This window comes from Cervus canadensis, chromosome 14 (genome assembly GCF_019320065.1).
Source record: "Cervus canadensis isolate Bull #8, Minnesota chromosome 14, ASM1932006v1, whole genome shotgun sequence".
Classification (NCBI taxonomy): Eukaryota; Metazoa; Chordata; class Mammalia; order Artiodactyla; family Cervidae; genus Cervus; species Cervus canadensis.
The window spans coordinates 30,405,482-30,421,622 of NC_057399.1; the positions used below are offsets into that span (position 1 = coordinate 30,405,482).

The following is a 16,141-nucleotide window of genomic DNA, read 5'->3' on the forward strand; positions in this document are numbered from 1 at the left end:
CATCCTGCTGACGCTGCATGAGAAAGTATCATGAAGATGAGGTGAAAGTATTCTTGTAGGCATAGGGAACTGTGGCCTTTGAAACCTAAGAGTCTTTCAGAATATTCTAGCTAGTAAAACAACTGCTCACACTTGGTTTCAAGCTCGGAAAACCTGGAAAGAATGCTGTGGGGGGTGGGGAAGCCTGTAGTTCAGACCAGTTTCATTAGTGAACTAATAAATCAGCAGATGCGTCAGGGAATACCCACTAGTGCCTAAAGAATCTTTCGATGTCAGGCACCAGGTCCCAAGATACAAAGACACCTTGCAGGCCCTGCCTGGAGGGATCTCCATCTGTAGAAATGGAAACAGGTAGGTGAGGACATCCCAGTATGTGAGAGCTATGTGACAGGCACAGGAGATGATGAGAAAGCAGCCAAACTGCCCCCAAGTTGGTCAAGAAAGGACTTGAAGATATCGTTCAAGGATGACATTTGAGTGGGGTGGTAAGCAAGATGGGAAAGCTGGGGAACATGGGTAGGGAACCAGACTCAATCCTGGAGCCAATGAGAAGCCTGCCAGGGATCCCATCCCTTGCATTCTGGGCCTTCCTCGGCTGCCTGGTCCACCATTTTGATGTGAAGAGAGATCGTGGCAGCCTGGAGGCAGAGGAACAGGAGACCAGTTTAGATTAGGTGAGAGTTTGGACACACCCAGCGCTTGATGGCAAAACTCCAGGGGAGAAGAAAATCTGGGCTTGTTATTGAACTACTGATTTAGAGTAAGCAGTGGATCAATCAAAGATGGGGCACAGGGGGAGGGGAAGATGGATTTTTAGAAGAACCTCTTCACTGCACATGCCTTCATGGTATCTAGGTAGATTTTACCTAATCGCATAAAGGCGTACATCGGGGATGTCATCATAATGTCTGTTGTTAGATTGACTGTTGTCACCTATGTCCACCTAGAGATGTGCCTAAGGGCTTCTGGGTGGGTACTGTAGAGTGCAGCCCTGAGAATGAAGTGGTCAAAGTTGTCTCTGGCTCGTGGGTAGAATCTTAGCCTCCTGACCTTCCCGCAGTGGCTTCAAAGTGTGGGCAGGAACCAGCAGCGTCAACATCCTCTGGGAACTCAACAGAAATGCAAACTCAGGCCCCACACTAGACCTCCCAAACCAGAATCTCTGGTGTGGGGGCACATGGTGTTTTAACAAGTCCTTGGCAGGCTTCTGATACCAACTTGACCTTGAGAAACACTGACTTTTCCCACCCACAAAATGAGTAACTTCCCAAATGTATCAGGAGGGCCTTTGCTCATTCTAGACCAGAAATCCAAGCACTGTGGTTCTCAGGGAAAAGACCTGTAGGAGATACTGAGGCAGCATTTTTTTAAAAATCAAAATAGGGAGCGAGGGCTCTGTCTCAACTATAAGGCTGTGTTAGGATAGGGTCAGCCTGACAAGTGATACTACCTCATTCTGGATTAATTTAAACTGACACTACTACCCAGATCACAAGTCAGCAGAATATTCTGGAAGGAAGTGGTCCTGGTCAGGTGCGCTTGTTGGTATGCATGCTCAGTCACATGGTGTCCGGAGTCAGACTACCCAGGTTCAAATTCTAGTTCTGCCCAAGGTGATCTTGGCAAGTACTGTCCTTCCCTTTTCCAAACAGCTTCCCTGATGTGTAAAAGGGGAATGGTAGTTTTGACAGTGTATTATTAGGTCTTAGAGTAGTGTTTGGCTAACAGTAAAAAAACAAACAAAAAAAATTCGTTATTTATCCATGATTCTCAAGATCATCTCAATCCACTGTAAATAGGGAAACTGACAATTGAACTGTAGGACTGAGTGAATCAGAAGGATTAAACTAATTACTTCACAGTGTTTAGTGGATCCCTCCTGATTCTCAGAGACTGACTTAAAGGCCAGAACACAGCTCAGACCCTCTTTCTCAGTTCCTCTTACTAACCCTCTTCCCTTGGAGGAAAACTTCTTTGCTGACTTGGAAAGCTACTTGTCCTAAAACGAGTTTTAGCCTAAGAATAGAAAGATTGGCGTTCAAGTGGCAAGTGGTAGAAGTGAGCTCAACTAAAAATAAATGCCCTTGGCGGCCCCAGAAGTGCCAAAACAAATGGACTGAAGAAATCCCAGGAGGTGATAACACCCGTGTGCTCAGCCATGGGAGGCCTGTGAGAGATGGGAACATGTGGCCTTGCTAGTTCCAGCAGCGCGGCAGCCGCAGCCCCTCTGTACAAAGTGAAGTTCGTGTCTGAGCCTGACACAGAAACATCTCTTTGTTGTGGGCGTTTCTTTAGGACGGCTCCTGCAAAGGTGCCACCTGGAGCCCTACAGAGAACTCTGGCCCATTTGGAAAGCTTGGCATAAGATCTATACAGTTTTTTTCCGAAAGCTTACATACTGTTCTTCCATATTAACCCTTGCAGGGACAATTAGACAACAACAGCAGGCTGCCTGTTAAATACATGAAAACCCCTGAGGTTCTTGGAGCCAGTGAAATGCCAGCATATCTGGGTAACAACGTTACCTATTTAGGTAATAAGCAAGGCTCCCATTTGTCGAGTCTGATATCAACCGTGTGACAATAAGCAAGGAAATCTTCAGTGTTTCTGGGCATTCAGTCATTACAAATGTAAACAGCCATGTGGATGACTAGGTCGAAGTGACTTCCAACCCCCTGGCCCAAAGAGGCAGGGGTGTTCATGCTAAGTATTAGAGCTGAGAGGAGCCCCAGATCTAGTCCGACTGTTTGATTTCTTAAAGCTGTAGGACCCTTTCCAAATTCTTACACAAAATTTCGATGTTGAAAAGAAATACTGGTTGAAACAGAGACAGAACACCCTGGTTCCCTGCTGTCATAGCCTTTCCCCTGACTTCAACCACCTCAATGCTGCAAAAGCATTCTTGTGAACCCCGTGACTTTGACGAACCCACTAAAAATCCCATTTACTCTGACTTTTCACCTTTCTGAGCAAGTAGACCCTGAAATAGAGAATGCCTAGCGCTTCTACTTATAACTTATTTTTTTGAGGCATCATTGGCTTTAACTTAGCCTAAGCATTAAAAAGACCTTGGGTGTCAACGATTTTGAGCTCACCCTGTTCCCTTTATGGAAGTATAATACTGAACTGGAGACTTAACTGTCATGGCTGGAAATAGACTACAAGGCCACAATCCTGTAATCCCCCAAAGCTTTGCAAACCAAAAGCTTCTTAACTCATTTGGTGCTTCCAGTTCTCCTGGAGCTCTGCACGGCAGCTTTCCCTGGTCGGCACCACAGGTGTAAAGGGAGAATCTTCTGGAAACCTGGACAGAAAACCCACTGTGCTGCAACCAGGTGGCTGAGCTGTCCCCCCACACTACCCCCACCCTGCACAACGCAGGGAATTAAACAGAGCTGGGGAGCCCTGTGGCTCAAACAGTAAAGAATCTGCCTGCAATGCAGGATGCCTGGGCTCGATCTCTGGATCGGGAAGATCTCCTGGAGAAGGAAATGGCAACCCGCTCCAGGATTCTTGCCTGGAAAATCCCATGGACAGAGGAGCCTGGCGGGCTACAGTCCATGGGGTTACGAAGCGGTGGACACTGATCGACTAACACAGGGAACCCTGTCTGCCCAGGAGCAATCTCCCAAAACAAAGTGCTTAGGAAACAAGAAACTGAGGCATGGCCATGGTGCTTAGCATCTTTCTTCTCCTGTCTTTAAAGAAGGGACCCTTTTATAAAGTCCGAGAGCTTTACCCAGCCCCACCCCAACCCTGCTCCTCTTTTAAACAAGCAGGGATGGCTGATTAGTAGCATACTCCACTCCAACCCCATTATTTACCGTTCTTGATGGAAAGCCGTGTGTGCTATGGTAAAGCACAGCTTTACGACCATTGGGCAGAAGCTTGGGTGAAGTGGAAACATCTGAGATAAGAAAAGGTAGAAATTAAGCTCCTTTTTTGTCTAAAGATATTGGAATAAGCACTAAGAAAATGCCTGTGTCTGTCCTGAGTCCACTCAACAGCCACTCTTGAGGCAACATTGCTGAGGTTTTAGCCCAGTATCTGTTACTGTTGATTACTTGTATGTTACAGTTACATTCAGAGAGCCTCCTTAAGGTGACAGTGGACTAAACACCAGCCTTAGACTATTGTGTGCCCATCTTTAATCTCAGAGCAACTTGAGTGTCTATAAAATCTGTAGCTTCAAGACTCATTTTTAAAGAGATCTGCCAGGTACCTAACCCCAAAGTGGAAAACCATCATCTAATGCCTACTTTAAAGTCCTGTCCAAGTCATATTATATGGTTATCTTTTCCATGTTGTTTGCCTCGCATTATGACCAAACAGCTTTTGGTAACGATAACCTTTTGAAAAGGTATTGTAAGTGCAACCTGACTTATCTGTCATATATGTATATTTCTGTTCTCTAACTATAAAGTGTTCTTTTTTTTTTTTTTAAACTTTTCAAATAAAGTACTCAAAGTAGATTCTTACCACTCCCACAACCTTCAGAGGTAGTACAGATAAAGCACAATAGCCAGTGGGCCCTGGTTCAGATACCCCCAGCACTTGGCTTCAGTCCCTGGTCAGGGAACATCCAAATGAATAAATAATAAAAAATGGTTAAGATTGTAAATTTTAAAAAACCCAAAAAAACTGGGGCTGGGCAGAATTCCCTGGTGGTGCAATGGTCAGGACTTAATGCTTTTACTGTTGGGGTCTGGATTCAGTCCTGGGTCAGGAAATTAAAATCCTGCAAGCCATGTGGTGGGGCCAAAAAATTAAAATGTTTTAAAAAGTGAAAAATGAAATATAGGTAGGAAGTGCCATTGAGTCACACCCCTTTGAATCTGGGTCCTAGCTTAACTAGGCTCTTGAGGGCAGAATGATACATATAGTTTTGAAATGAGCACATTTAGTACCTAAATAATCACACACCCATATGGTAAACTAGGACCAACTTTTAATCTTCCTGGGAACTAGCCACAAAGCCTAGAATACTCCCAGACAGCAGGGAGTAGCTGATAGTAGGAAGGCCAACTAGAGCATTGTGTACATAATACAAGAGTCCCAGTCTGTGCTTGTCACTATAGCATCTGTTCTCATTCCTGCATGCCACAGCTGCAGATGCTGAAAGGTGCAGGAAGGCTCAAGGCTTTCTGCTTGGAAGGCCTCCCTAAGGATTCTACATGAACTGTATGCCTCCACTGGCTGGTTTTCTTGAATAGTTGCAGTACATCAGCATTTAGCAACCAGATCTTTGCCTTTTATCTCAAAGAAATTATATCCTCCAGGAGGACAAACCTGCTAATGATAGGAAACACCTGAATGTTAGCTGTCCCATGCCCGGCAAAAAACTAAGTGCCCTACTTCCAAATGTTCTTTCTTGCCACTCTGTGAATTATATTCATCCATTGAGCACAGGAAAACTGAGGCTCAGAGAAATAGAATCCAGGTGTGTGGCTTCACCATGTTTTGCTGTTCTCGCATCACTAAGTTAAAAATGATTTCCCTTTATTTAGGTGTGCAGAAAAGGGAACCCTCCTACACTGTTGGTGGGAATGTAAGTTGGTACAGCCGCTATGGAAAACAGTATGGAGGTACCTTAAAAACTAAAAATAGAACTACCATATCATCCTGCAGTCCCACTCCTGGGCATATGTATGGAGCAAGTCATAATTCAAAAAACTACATGCACCCCTGTGTTCATTGCAGTGCTGTTTACAATAGCCAAGACATGGAAGCAATGTAAATGTCCATGGACGGGGAATGGATAAAGGAGATGTGATATGTGTATATTGGGTTGGCCAAAAAGTTCATTTTAAAAACCCAGATGAACTTTTTGGCCAACCCAATATAATGGACTATTACTCAGCTATTAAAAAGAAAGGAAATAATGCCATTTGCAGCAACACGGATAGAATTTAAGATTATCATACTAAGTGAAGTAAGTCAGATAAAACAAATATCATATGATATCACTTATATGTGGAATCTAAAAAGCTGATACAAATGAATTTGTTTACAGAATTGACTCACAGACTTTAAAAACAAGCTTATGGTTACCACAGGGGAAATGGGGGAGGGATAAATTAGGAATATGGGATTAATATGTATACACTACTATATATAAAGTAGATAATCAACATGGACCTAATGTATAGCATAGGGAACTCTACTTAATATTCTGTAATAACCTATGTGGGAAAATAATCTGAAAAAGAATGGATATATGTATAACTGAGTCACTTTCTCTGTACATCTGAAACTAACACATTGTAAATCAACTCTAACATAAAAATTAGATTTCAAAAAATGATCTCCCTTCACCTCTTAACTATATCTTCCTTCATGCTTTTTATCTTATCTTGGAGTTATTTTGTAAACATATCTTTTTCCAATTAGACTCAAATTCTAAGACAAGGAGCCATGTATTAACCTCACCTCTATCCTTGCCACCTCTTCTAAATCTCCTTTACTTTGCTCACCATAGAAATATCATTGATGAGTAACAGTATAGAATGTGGGCAAGAAATGCCATTAAAGGATTAGGATTTGGCTGCATGATTAGAGTGACACAAAATGACTTAAACAAATGAGAGAAATGAGTCCACAGGTGAACCCCTGCCCCACCACCTCAGTTTGTAGGCAGTCTGCATTCCTTATGTCTTGGTCTGGCTTCATTGACCCAAGATCACTATTCCAGCCTCCATGCCTAGTTTTCAGGAACCAGAAAGGAACAAAATTGAGGAGACTGGCTCCCCTGTCCCTTTGAGGGTATTTCCCAGAAATTGTATATACCATTTCTGCTTACATCCATCAGCCAGAACATCCCATGGCTATGCCTCCTGTAAGAGAGCCTGGGAGATCTAGTTTTATGTGGACAGTGTGGGCTCAGCTAAGAACTCATTACTGTCAGCCACTGCCCCGAGGCCCATGCAGCTCCAGCCCCGACAATGTTACAGCCTCTGAGGCTGCACCTGTCCCTCTGAGAGGACGCCTGTCCATGGGTTTCAGGTAACTAGCATCTCTAACTTCCCATCCAGGTGTCCCAGCTTAGCTAAGTGTTCCCTCCTGCTTTTAGGAAGAAAAGCCAAATGTGAAGCCTCGCAGTTCCAGTGCACAAATGGCCGATGTATCACGCTGCTGTGGAAGTGTGATGGGGATGAGGACTGCGCTGATGGCAGTGATGAGAAGAACTGCGGTGAGTAAAGAGCCGGAAAGTCTCGCCTGTCTCCTCGCTGGGACTTGGGCATTTTACTGAAAGAGGACAACGTTATTTTTGCGTCTACAAATGTGTCAAGATTCTGAGTCCACTCCTAAGAACTGCTTTGAACCAGAGTCCAAAGATTCTATACTTTCTGGTCTAGGAGGAATACAACTGAGTGTGTGAGGTTATTGACCTGAGTATGAAGATAAAGTGGAATTCCTTTCAAATGAAAGGACCTGGTTGATCTTAGATCAGGCAAACTTTTGGTGTAGGAAGCTAGGGAAAGGGAGGGGAGGACCAGGAATAGAGGCAGAAGATTGCTTAGAAAAGACTTTTTTTTAATTCTCAAATAGTTTTGACCCCCCAAAAAGCAAGCCATGGACAGTAAGAAATCCCTTACAGTTTCAGAGATTAATTCCTGTCATATTTAGTCAACTTCAACTAGCATATTTAGTTGCTAAGTGTAATCGACTAGCCTATTTAGTCAACTTCAATTTGGATTCTACAAGCCATGTTCTATGAGTCCCAGTAACTCATAAGGCAGCCCAGATCAAAGATCAGATAAGGATTCTTTTACAGTTCCTTTTCTCCAGAGATGCTAATTTTAAAGCATTAGATGGGATGGAAAACATTCTCTTACCCAAGAAAACAGGCATATGCCATTATACCAATCGATCAGCATCTATTAAAAGATTATTGTGAGAAATGACTGATTTTGCAATTGGTGTCACCTCTCGTTAAGCTGGGACAGCTGTGAACTACATGTCATGATGGCATTTAGGGACCTTGAATACAAGCTGAAGTTTGCTTTATGATCCCTTTGTTCCATGTCATTAAATTGCTGAAACAAGGTTGTTCATGAATGTCAGTGTTAACATTGTCTTTTACCTTTTAAAAGACGTTTCCCAAAGAGATCTGCTATACAAATTAAAAATACAGAAGAAAAATAGAAGCTAAGTGTAGTTTTCATCAACTGCTATCTTGTTAGGCCCTTGCCTACTTCTTCATGCATCATTACTAAAATTCTGTAGTATAAACATCCTGGCAGGCTGTCCTGTGCTTCAGCTCTCAGAGCAGTATCGTGGATGCCTGCATGCCAATATGTAAATTAGCTTCATTTGGAAGCAGAGTAAGTCCATTCTGCAATCTCAAGAAAGAAGCTTATCTCTAGTCTCAGGACCAAGAATAGTTCTATGTGATATGTCTACATCTTTGCATTCCAACACTAAGATCTTAATCTACTCTACAAGATAGTGAGCTCCATGTGCTTTCTGTGTTACCTGGATAATATAATTCTTTCACTAGTTTTCTCACTAAAGGACCTCACTCTTGTCAACTGTGCTTTTGCTGTAAGTAGCAGTTCTTCTTCTATGCTAAACTATGTATTTGGCAAAACCCTTTTGTGTTCTTAGTAATTATTATCTCCATGTTTGGAAGTTTTGAAGTCTTACTTTACCATCTGACTACCTCAGTAGAAACTAACCTGAGTCATTGTAGGGGTCATCACTGGCTTTTCCTAAAATAGTCTCCATGTCAATCAGTTCTAGCTACATCACAGGAAGATTTGGAAGAGATAAGGAGGTAGATGTACATACAATCTAGATCACACAAAATGGGAGAAAGGAAACATATTCTTGGCCATAATTTGTCTCTGTCTTCCAGGTATGAGAGTAGAGAAGGAAAGTAGGAGCTTTGCTCGGAAAGCTGTGAATGCTTCTTTGGAGATGTTCCGCCATGAAAGGCTACACAATTACTTAACACTTTTAAAGCCACTTCCTATTGTTCCTGTCCAACCTCTTGATGTTGAACTTGGTTACAACTTCAGCAGGGCTTTTTCTTTCAAGCATGTCAACTAGCATATTTAGTCAACTTCAACTTGGATTCTACAAGCCATGTTCTATGAGTCCCAGTAACTCATTCTTCTACAGGTGTTAGGCTGACCTGATAAATCAGTAACTCGGATACCCTCAGTATGGAACTAGTAGTTCTTTCCCCATGACACATCTAAATTTCTATACATCTCTCAAGGCCCAGTTCAAATAGCCCATCTTTACTCCCCCAGTCTGTGTTCAGAATGGAGAGAGAGAAACCCTAGCAATCTACTCACCCTATGTGTCTCTTGTTCACTTTGTAATACAACCAATCTTTCCTATCCCTATAACATCTTATACTTTGTAAATTCATGAGGGCTCTTTATAACCATTCCCTACTCTCTCTTTCGCAACTTCTGAAGAGTATCACAGGGTGAATTACAGTAACCGAGACCCTCTGGCATCTTTCTGCAGGCTCAGGAGAAGATGGGCCTTGGATATCACCTAAACCATGAACACTGGGGTTTGAGCATTTCATTGATTTTAGAAGCAGGTGTGAAAAGTAATATGGCCTTTCTTGTTCCCTTGGCTACACAATTTTAGGATATAAATAATCCTTTTCAGATCATCATAATTGATCATCCCATCTTGAGTTCTAGAAGTTGACTATAATCCTGTCCCTCCATTAACAATGCTCATTACTCAATTGTGTCCAGCTCTTTGTGACCCTGTGGACTATAGCCTGCCACGCTCCTCTGTCTGTGGGATTTTCCAGGCAAGAATACTGAAGTGGGTTGCCATTGGCTTCTCTGGGGGATCTTTCTGACCCAGGGATTTAACCTGCGTTTCCTGTGTCTCCTGCATTGGCAGGCGGATTCCTCACCACTGCACTGCCTAGGAGGTCACCCCATTAACAATATCTGAGGCTAACCCAGAGTAGCCGTCTGGTTTAGGGCACTCTGAATTGAGAGTTGTACCTGGCTGAAACCCCTGACTTGAAGTGGCCTCTTTCATATTTTCAATAAATTGTTGACTTTTAGCTGATTTTCCATTCAGAATATTTGTTAAAGAATGACTTAAACTGGAAATTCAAGTAGAAAGTATAGGCACAGGGGCAAAGAAGAATATAACCTAAGAAGGATGCTCTTGGAATGTCCTATGTGGTTCCTTGTCAAGACTCTTCTTACTCGCTGGGCAGGGAGTTCCTCATGGGAAGGATGACCAAGCTGCCTGCTTGGCTTAGCACAGTCCTGGAATGACGCTTATCTTCCTTAAAAAATAAGAGTACCCTCTTTCTACTGAGACTGTGTCAATTTGGACAAATTACATAGTCACCCTAGTTAAGGAGAAAAGCCTGCCCTAGTAAGAATTAGTAGCAGAACTGATACCTTTTCTCAGGCTGCTTAACTCTAGTAGTCAGTTATGAGGACTGGCAGCTTCCATAGTAAGTTCAGTGACTTTTAGCTGGTTGATGTGAGCCCACCTTTCGGTTGCAAAATACAACTTCTCTTACACTCAGATTTGCGCTTCCTCTATTTCTTATCCAGTGGGTTCCTCTGCCCCAGTAGACCTGTAAGGGTGACAGTATTCGGTACTGGAGCTTGGCCTTCTGTCTCTATGCTTAACCCATGTGTTGTTACAAGGTGCGCCTAAAACAGTTATACTGTGAGCCAGTCGTAAGATGAAATGTTTGTTAAACTTATGAAGCACTTAAATGACTTGGAAGAAATGCATGAAAAGAATGAACTTATTACTCAACCTCAACATTATAAAATGGGCAAGAAGTTCATTGGAAGGGATCCCTTGACCTCAGTGTCCTCCAGGTCTCTCCAGTGATCACCTTCCTCCTCTAGGGGTAAAGGAGGGAAAAAAAGATTTTTCTAAGGTCCTGCTGGATATTAGCAGTTAATTGCTAATTGACTTAGCTTTATTTTTAGAGTAAAGCCTCTCAAATGCAGTTGTACCCCTAGTGGGAATGTAGGGCTCTTGGGAGTGAGTGACTTCAACTTTAACCCTGCAAATCCACTTCTGTAGTGAAGAAGACGTGCGCCGAGTCTGACTTTGTATGCAACAATGGCCAGTGTGTTCCTAATCGATGGCAGTGTGACGGGGATCCCGACTGTGAAGATGGTTCTGATGAAAGCCCAGAACAGTGCCGTGAGTGTGACTCGCTTTGGACTCGAACTTTCCCAAGCTGTTCCATGTCTCATAGCTCTAAGTATTGTATACTCTAAAACTTGCTTAGTTTTCCTTGCCCTTCTTTAAAGTTAGGCCAGTTGACTCCAAGGTCAGTTAGATCACTATCAGTCAATCTTGAATAACATTAAAGAATGTTCTCCCTAATCTTAACAAGACTGACATTCTCTTGGGTAGCTTCACTATTGAACATTTAAGACTGAAGCCAGAAGATTTAAGAACTCCTTGACTAGGTGCATAGATTTCAAATGTTCGATGATAATGACTCTGAGCAGATGGTACTCTGGTCCTGGAAGCTAAGTCAAGATGTGAGGGTCCCCTGTGTGCCAAGTATAAGCTTTTAGATGCAGAGTTTCTCATGTTATGAGAAAAAAATCTACTGCTGAAGGGGTAAGGTGACTAGAAACAGGATGATATGAGTGATTTTAAGAAACATGTAACCTAAAGTTACTTAAGTAGGGAGTTTACAACTTGTTCTTATATAAGAGAAACTTCATAGGTATGCAACTACACATGTGTCCTTAGGCTTCACATTCAGGAGAAAGTCTATGAGATCATAGAGGAAGATGATGTGGGATAGATAAATTAGAATTATTTGCATGTCCTGGTGAAGAAAGTTTTCATGTTCCTTCTAAGGTAGTAGAGGCCTGTTAAAGTGCTAAAAGTGGAAGTCTAATATGAACAAAGTTTAGGTCTGGAATATAAGATTACAAGGGAAAATTAAGCAAAAAGGAAGAGATGTGTGTTAATTGCAGTTTTCCAGGCAAGAAGTAAGGTGAGTAATAAGAGCACTGACCAAAGGAGGTGAGGTAGCTTAGGTGAAGACGGGTTCCATAAAGATCCAGCTCCAAGTTTTAGTGGGGGATGGCCCTGCAAAGTCAAGAATTAGAGGGTGCCCCTACTTCACAAGATGTCAATCTGAAGGAGGCCTGTGAAGAAATTCAGGCAAAAGAAGACTTCATAGGTATTAGACCATCTGACTTTTAATGAAGTTGGCATTAGTTGCCAATATCTGGGTGTGTCACTTGATACCCAGCAAATACATAATGGTCAAGGAGCAGGCCAGCCAAGAAACCCAACCATGCCAAACAAAACAAAAGCCAGGAGTGCACACGCCACAGAACCTTGACGGAATAGCACGGTCAGGGCTCTCGGGTGAACTGCCAGGTAGTCTAGGCTGGCCTGGCTCCCCAGCAGTGGAGCCGACGGAAGATCTGCCCAAGCTCCAGCTAGTCAGTCGAATTTCAGCTGTGTGCCCGGCCACTGAGTCACAGATGTCACCACTTCCAGGCAGCACAGGAGCAGCAGCTTGGGGCTGATGAGTTCGGAGGCTCTTTTGAGACTGTATGTCATCAACAGATATGAGAACATGCCGCACAAATGAAATCAGCTGTGGCGCCCGCTCCACTCAATGTATCCCTGTGTCCTGGCGGTGTGATGGTGAAAATGATTGTGACAGTGGAGAAGATGAAGAAAACTGTGGTAAGAAGATCAGTGTTGAGTGGCTTAACCCAAAGACCCTCTTGCTCCAAGAAGGGTGGGCGTGAAGGTGCAGTTGACTTGACTTGCTTTCTAGTGACTTCACTATCTGCTCAACTCCTTGTCTTTCCTAACTGCCCTCAAACTCAGAGAGGTGTGTGCATGTAACTGACCATTGCTTGCTTGGCTGGTTCTTCTAGGCAAATAGAAATAAGAAGGTAAGTCCTCCAAGGCACTTCCATGTAGGGGTGGCTCAGTGAAGCAGTGATTGTGTGCACTCTTGTCTCAGTTAGGACAGCAGCTCGTGGGCCTTCCTCACTTGGGCTCCATCAAACAAGGAGACTAAAGCCAGCAAACACACCCCCAGGTTGAAACTGGATCTGCCTAGTGGCACAAATTACTTGAGTCTCACACAAGCATTCCTCAGCCCCCAAACTATATTCTCTTTTAACTTTTCCAAAAGCTAAACTGGCACAGAAGGACAAATTAATGCCTTGCTAGCGATACCCAAAGAAAACTCTAGCCAACTGGTGGTACTTTTGTCTCCTATCACAGTCCCTACCTGTAAAAACTAACTCTGTTTCCTAGCCTTTCATGTTTCTGCTCTTGGAAAACATGTAATAAAATGCTCCATGTTAAAGGTGAGGCCCTGGGAAAATCTTTAGGTTGAACAGACATTGTGTTGAATGTTCTTTCAAGCGTCCACCTTTTTATAGGGCCTTTAAAACCACAACTGCTGAGCCTGACAGGCATAGGCCTCCTGATGCAGTAAGTGTACAATGAGTTGAGGGCACTTGTGGTTGAAACACCAGTCTTGCATGTAGAAGTCACATCCCAAGGTCATTACCATTGCACCTAGTCCAATGAGTTTTGGCATTGAATCCTAGAACTGAGCTTATGTACTGGTAAGCCATGGAGCTGCCAAGTGTTTCCCTCTTCAATCTAGACTTTGCTTCCCAAGAGAGTCGTGGTCTCCACCCCAATTACCACCAAATTTTGACCTTTATTAATTTGGCAGGAATTTGAGTCAAAGTATGAACTGACTAGCTTATCATTATTAGCACACCTGGCTGCTAGATTGCAGTTCTAGCCCCAGAAGTGACTTTCTGAAACTTGAAAATATTTAAGACCTGTTACTCCTAATCCTGATTGGAAGGACCAAAAGAGAAGGAACCGTGTATGGTGGTACAATACATGGAGGCTTCTTTTTGGTGATGGTGTCACAATGCTTATTAGGAGTGCATGTTTGCTCATGTACCTGAGGCCTGATCATCTCAGCTCAGGATGTGGCCTGGCCTGATGAGCAGTGTAACCATTTAAAGAGAACTCATGTCCACCTTTCCCAATGAGGTCTCTTGTGACAGTTTAAGTTATTAATTGCTGTCCCTTTAAGATGCTTCTCATCCCAAATGAATTTCTAGTCTTCATCTACTTTTTCATTCCTTCATTTCTGTTCCTCTTCAAATGTCCTTGCCTGTTTTACATGTTAAGGCTGTTTCCAGGTGTTCTGGGAAGTATTGATATAATCCAACTTTCGCTTTTAAGTTAGGTGAAAAAGCTGGGGTTCATGATCCATGTTAGATTTGGGGACAAGAGACTTGAAAGGAGAAGTCCTGATGAGTTTTCAATGGGACATCTTCTCTCTCAATAGGCAACATAACGTGTAGCTCTGATGAGTTCACCTGCTCCAGTGGCCGCTGCATCTCCAGGAATTTCATGTGCAATGGCCAGGATGACTGCAGTGATGGCAGCGACGAGCTGGACTGCGCCCCACCAACCTGCGGGCCCCACGAGTTCCAGTGCAGCACCTCCTCCTGCATCCCCATCAGCTGGGTGTGCGACGATGACGCAGACTGCTCGGACCAGTCGGATGAGTCCCTGGAGCAGTGCGGCCGCCAGCCAGTGATCCACACCAGGTGCCCGGCCAGCGAGATCCAATGTGGCTCTGGCGAGTGCATCCACAAGAAGTGGCGATGCGACGGGGATCCCGACTGCAAGGACGGCAGTGATGAGGTCAACTGTCGTAAGTCACTTTCCTGTCAGTGTGGCATGCTCAGCTCTCACCCAGGTATCCACCAGGGACACTTCGGCTGACTTCACCCCATGCCATTCTCTCCCCCTGTAGCTTCCCGAACCTGCCGACCTGACCAGTTTGAGTGTGAGGACGGCAGCTGCATCCATGGCAGCAGGCAATGTAACGGCATCCGAGACTGCGTGGACGGTTCTGATGAAGTCAACTGCAAGAACGGTAGGTGTCCCCGGGCTATGGGTTGTTCGTCCAAGGATTGCTCTGATCAGACCCACTGATGGCATCACTCTTCTGCGTCCCGGTTTGCAGTCAACCAGTGCTTGGGTCCCGGGAAGTTCAAGTGCAGAAGTGGGGAATGCATTGATATCAGTAAAGTGTGCGACCAGAAGCAAGACTGCAGGGATTGGAGTGACGAGCCCCTGAAAGAATGCCGTGAGTAGAGGGGTTGCGCGAGCGCAGAGCCGGGCAGGTTAGGTAGACCCAGCGGAGCTCATGCGGTTTGGAGCCTGCCTAATGCCTGGGTAAACTACTTTAATGAACTAGGTTCAGTTGCTGGGCTTAAAAGTGAAATGTTATGACTTAAAAGTGCTGACAAAGTAGTTCATAGTTTCACCCCCTTAACGATAACCAATCAGCAATAGAGAACCTTGATTAAATACTGCTTAACCAGCTGTTAACTTGCCAAGAGATTGGGTTTACTATTCCCCCAATACAGGCTGAGATGTATATCTGCAAGGCACATTATTAGATCTTGAAAAATCACGGGTTTGACTAGACTATCTAGACAAGTTATCACAAATAGCCTGGATTTTAAATGTTAATAAATCAAATATTAATTTGAGTATTGAGTAACTCTACTACCTTTTTATTTCAGATGTAAATGAATGCTTGGTTAATAATGGCGGATGCTCCCATATCTGCAAAGACCTAGTTATAGGCTATGAATGTGACTGTGCAGCTGGGTTTGAACTCATAGATAGGAAAACCTGCGGAGGTGAGTTGAAGAACAGAGCCTGAGCCCGGGGGGTGATGGGAAAGATTAGAAGATCTCTGTAGGTCATCTAGGAATAGCAAGACTAATTCTAATTTCCCTCCTAGATATTGATGAATGCCAAAATCCAGGAATCTGCAGTCAAATTTGTATCAACTTAAAAGGCGGTTACAAGTGTGAATGTAGTCGTGGCTATCAAATGGATCTCGCCACGGGCGTGTGCAAGGCAGTAGGTAAATGGACTTGGACTGGTGTTGCTCTAGTACCTTTATGAGCAAGTGCTCATGAAAGGTACAGCCAGTGACTACAACAGCCTAATGAAATATGAAAAATAGTACTTGAGAGCAATGCTAGTAAATTCACAGTGCAGTTGCATATGTTAGATAGCAAATCATTGCCCCAGATGCCTGTCTCGGTCAATTCCTTTTACATATGTATCA

General features: G+C 43.7%; 1 protein-coding gene across 1 annotated transcript in view; it reads left to right on the plus strand.

Moving 5' to 3' along the window:
- Positions 1–16,141, plus strand: part of VLDLR (very low density lipoprotein receptor) — a 30,984-nt gene that overhangs the window by 5,555 nt on the left and 9,288 nt on the right. Inside the window, exons 2-9 of the mRNA XM_043486811.1 lie at positions 7,070–7,189; positions 11,041–11,163; positions 12,562–12,684; positions 14,333–14,704; positions 14,807–14,929; positions 15,020–15,142; positions 15,585–15,704; positions 15,809–15,934. Of these exons, the coding sequence (XP_043342746.1) occupies positions 7,070–7,189; positions 11,041–11,163; positions 12,562–12,684; positions 14,333–14,704; positions 14,807–14,929; positions 15,020–15,142; positions 15,585–15,704; positions 15,809–15,934 (1,230 nt within the window). The remainder of the gene's footprint in view (positions 1–7,069; positions 7,190–11,040; positions 11,164–12,561; positions 12,685–14,332; positions 14,705–14,806; positions 14,930–15,019; positions 15,143–15,584; positions 15,705–15,808; positions 15,935–16,141) is intronic.